Source organism: Mesitornis unicolor, unplaced genomic scaffold (assembly GCF_000695765.1).
Source record: "Mesitornis unicolor isolate BGI_N332 unplaced genomic scaffold, ASM69576v1 scaffold24043, whole genome shotgun sequence".
NCBI classification, from domain to species: Eukaryota; Metazoa; Chordata; class Aves; order Mesitornithiformes; family Mesitornithidae; genus Mesitornis; species Mesitornis unicolor.
The window spans coordinates 9,632-13,241 of record NW_010174808.1 but is presented as its reverse complement, the minus strand read 5'-3'; the positions used below and the strand labels follow the sequence as shown (position 1 = coordinate 13,241).

Sequence of the window (3,610 nt, the reverse complement as noted above, 5' to 3'; positions counted from 1 at the left end):
ATTCTGTGATGATCGTACACCAAACATAAATCCCAGAAATAAAGAAGTTCCCATCCTCTTTGTATGTCGTATCAGCCACAGGACCCTTTTTCCAAGAGTTAGATTCTGACATTCGAGTTTAACTGCATTACCATGCACAATACATGCTTTTTGTTACTGATGCCTTAAATCCACTGTCCTTATAGGTAACAAGGTGTGATAGAGACAAATCAAGACTTTCTGTGGCCACTGGAAATAGAAAACCTAAGCATCAAGATTGCCCAGCGAAGCAAATGCTGTGAGCAGCACTCTCTCTGCTGCTCTTGCCTACAAACCAACGAAGAGCAGGCTTCATTATCTAGGTCCGGGTAACTCTGCCTTGATAAGCCCATAATATTTCCAAATATTTCCAAAACAGTATTTTTCAGGAATTCCAAAACAAAAAGAACTAGGAAAACAATCCATCTCCTTAATTTCAAATTTTAGATTCCAAAGGGAAAGCAAGATTCCTGATAGAGAAGACACCAATATCAATATTTATATAAAGTATTATAATCAGTAGGCTTTTGAAAAAAGCTCAATTCAGCGGCTCCTCTAGGAGTTTTTCACAGAGCATTGCATTCTTCTCGCGTGCTTGAATGGGCATACAACACAAAACATCCATGCTTTACTTAAACATTTATGCTTCGGTATCTTAATGAACCAAAGCCTTGGGTCACGTGATCAAAGCAAAACAGCAATTCCCAAACCACTTTGTGCAACAGCTCCCTCCCAGCTCCCTTCTATTGCTCACTGCCTCATACCTAGCCTGGGTACAACCCTGCAATGACGAGATTCAACTATTTCTGGTACAGCAAAATGGCTTGAAGCTGTATCATCTCTTATTCTTTCTTTTAGGTAGCTACACCTTGATATTTGGAATGCACTGTATCAAATTTACCAAAACTAAACAAGCATGTTTACTTTTTCTCACATTAAGAAATAAAAGAAAATTGCCTTCTCTGCTCACAGAGGTACAACACTGCGAAATTTATCATAACGACTGTACACTCTGACACATAATGCAAATAAGTAGTACTGGAAATTCACATACGTTCTTAAGCCCAACCTCCATTTTGATATTTACAGGCTTGTTTCACTTCTGCTTACAGGAGTTTTGTACACTGCAGTTACACTGATATTAAATCAGTAGGAAGCTAATTTAACAAAACAGGAAATCAATAACAGCACCTCAGGAGGTCTGAAATTTTTAGGGGGAAGGGATGGGGAAATGTATCAACTGAAATATTTGGGTTTTCCATGCAAACGTCATCTATTCAGGACTGGGAAGAATGGGGTATGCTAGTGACACTGCTGTCTTAGAAGAGGGGTAGTTGACACTCAGATTTTCCCTTCCACAATTTCAGACTAAGACTTATAAGCACCGATAAACACTGTCTTAGAAGTGCTGTTACCTCATATGACCAGCTGGGAGTTACAGGAGCTTACACTAAAAGAAGCGAGGCGGGACTATGTTCTACCATTACAGCAGTTTCTAATGGAACAGTAGTTTCACGTAAAATCTATCATCACTTTGTTTAACCCACTGTATTCTGTAGGCTCCTGCAGCAAGACAATGATGTTACACCTGTCACCCCTCAAACCAACCACATGCAGTAACAACAAACAATTTTCTGCAAAAAGAGTAAAATAAATACCTGCAGGACTGCCAGCATTTTCTCCTTGATGCAGCTGAATACCAGCAGAATCTATAGAGTTTACTGTAACTGTCTGCAGATTTGGCAATTGAGCAGTGCTTAGACTAACTGGAGTTGATGTCAGCGCCCCACTTGCTGCAACTTGACCAAGAGTGAGAGTCTGCACAGGGGTCAGAGTTATTTGTTGACCAGGTGCATTCTGAATTTGCAAGTTCTGCAAGTTCTGAACTCCTTGCACTTGAAATGTCTGCCAGGTTATCTGCCCAGAAGGGGTCACTGTTTGTGCCTGAATCAAAAAAGTTCCAGGATTCAGCTGCAGTTGAAGATTTTGAAGAGCCTGTTGAGATATACTTTGACTTGCTTGCACACCGTGGATTGTCTGCTGCGCAATACCTTGTACAATCTGGGCTTGACTGGTTGGCTGCTGAGACTCTTGAAGCTGTATGTGTTGTACAATTGGCTGTGCTGTGGAGACCTGAATATTCTGAGCCTGCGAGTCATCAGAGACTGACGTCTGGATGTAATTTCCCTGAAGATCAGAACTGTGAACTTGACCGCTGGTTGCGGTCAAGTTGTTTGCATTTTGTTCCAATATGCTTGAACTGTCTATGGTAACGGGCAATTGTGATGAAGATGATGTTGGCACAAATAAGTCATTATCAGTGGCAGTTTCTGTAATTTCAGGAGAAACTTGCTCACCAGTCCTTTCAGAAGTATCTGAACTATCCATGGCCTGTCCAGTATTTATCAAGTGCCCATCTGCATTAATGCCTGCTGTCATGGTTTGAGAACCACTTCCAAGTCCCAGAGAGTCTAGATCAACACTGTTGATGGGTACAAAAGTAATATTTCCTGGCAGTCCAAGAGGGACGTTAGCAACCACTTGTGCTTGGCCAGGAAAAGACGAACCACCAATCGCAACTCCCTGTACCTGGACTTGACCAGACTGTGATAAGATATTCTGAATATTAGCTGAAGGTGTTCCAGAGGCAATGATGGTTTGGTTAGAGCCAGGAATGATCTGAATTTGACCAGTTTCTTGATTTATACTGCTATTATCAGAAGAGGCTGCGAAGCCAAGTTGAACCTGCTGACCATCCGCTGTCTGGATCTGGGGTATTACTTGGTATTGTACGTTAGACACTGTACCATTCGACGAATCTGATCCTGGTGCAACAGAAAAGATTTGTTGATTTTGCAAACTCTGAATAGGAAGGACATACTGCCCACTTGAAGTTACCGTGGCAGCACCTGGAATCTGTACTATATTACCAGCTTCATCCTTTATAGTGGCAGGAGTTGCAGACAAGACCTCCCATCTATTTGGAGTTCCTGTTAATTGCACAGAAGCCAAATCCCCTGTCTGAATAAAAAGAGAAAGGAAAAAGACAGAATTAAAACAAGAGACATACAGACTACATGCTAGAACAGTCATGCAATTCAACACTAGAGATTGATATGCTACTGGAAGACATGCAGTGCACCCCATACGAACAACAGCAACTGGATTAGACCTACGAAATACAGATTTGTAAGTGAGCTAATGCCTAAGTCAAGGTAACCAACCTGTGGTTCGTGAGCTGCAAGTGGCTTGTGAGCAGGTCAAATGCAGCTCCTGTGCCATGGCTACATCAGGTGACCAGCAGCAGGGTCATTCTGGTGTAGGGGCTGCTGGGTAATCCAAATCCCTGGCTGTGGGAAGAAGGGAGCTGGCAGGGGCTGCTGGAGCTGTCATCACCAGGTTACCCTGGAACTCAGCTATGCTCTTTACCTAGCCCAGCACCTATTGCACAGAAGTGGAGGAATCACCGTGAAGCCAGGGTCACTCTGGAGCTCCACTGCCTTTTTGCTCTGTGTTGTGTGCGGTATTGATGTGCACATGGTGACTCTCAGCAGTACAGAGTGTTAAGAGGTGACTTAGTCACACGGTTGGA

The 3,610-nt window shown here is 42.8% G+C and overlaps 1 protein-coding gene across 1 annotated transcript in view; it reads right to left on the bottom strand.

Moving 5' to 3' along the window:
• The window catches only part of SP3 (Sp3 transcription factor), a gene marked incomplete at its 5' end in the record, with an annotated part of 25,023 nt that extends 21,984 nt beyond the window's left edge, over positions 1–3,039 (bottom strand). Inside the window, one exon of the mRNA XM_010181167.1 lies at positions 1,677–3,039. Within this exon, the coding sequence (XP_010179469.1) occupies positions 1,677–3,039 (1,363 nt within the window). The remainder of the gene's footprint in view (positions 1–1,676) is intronic.
• Between the last annotated feature and the right edge of the window lie 571 nt (positions 3,040–3,610).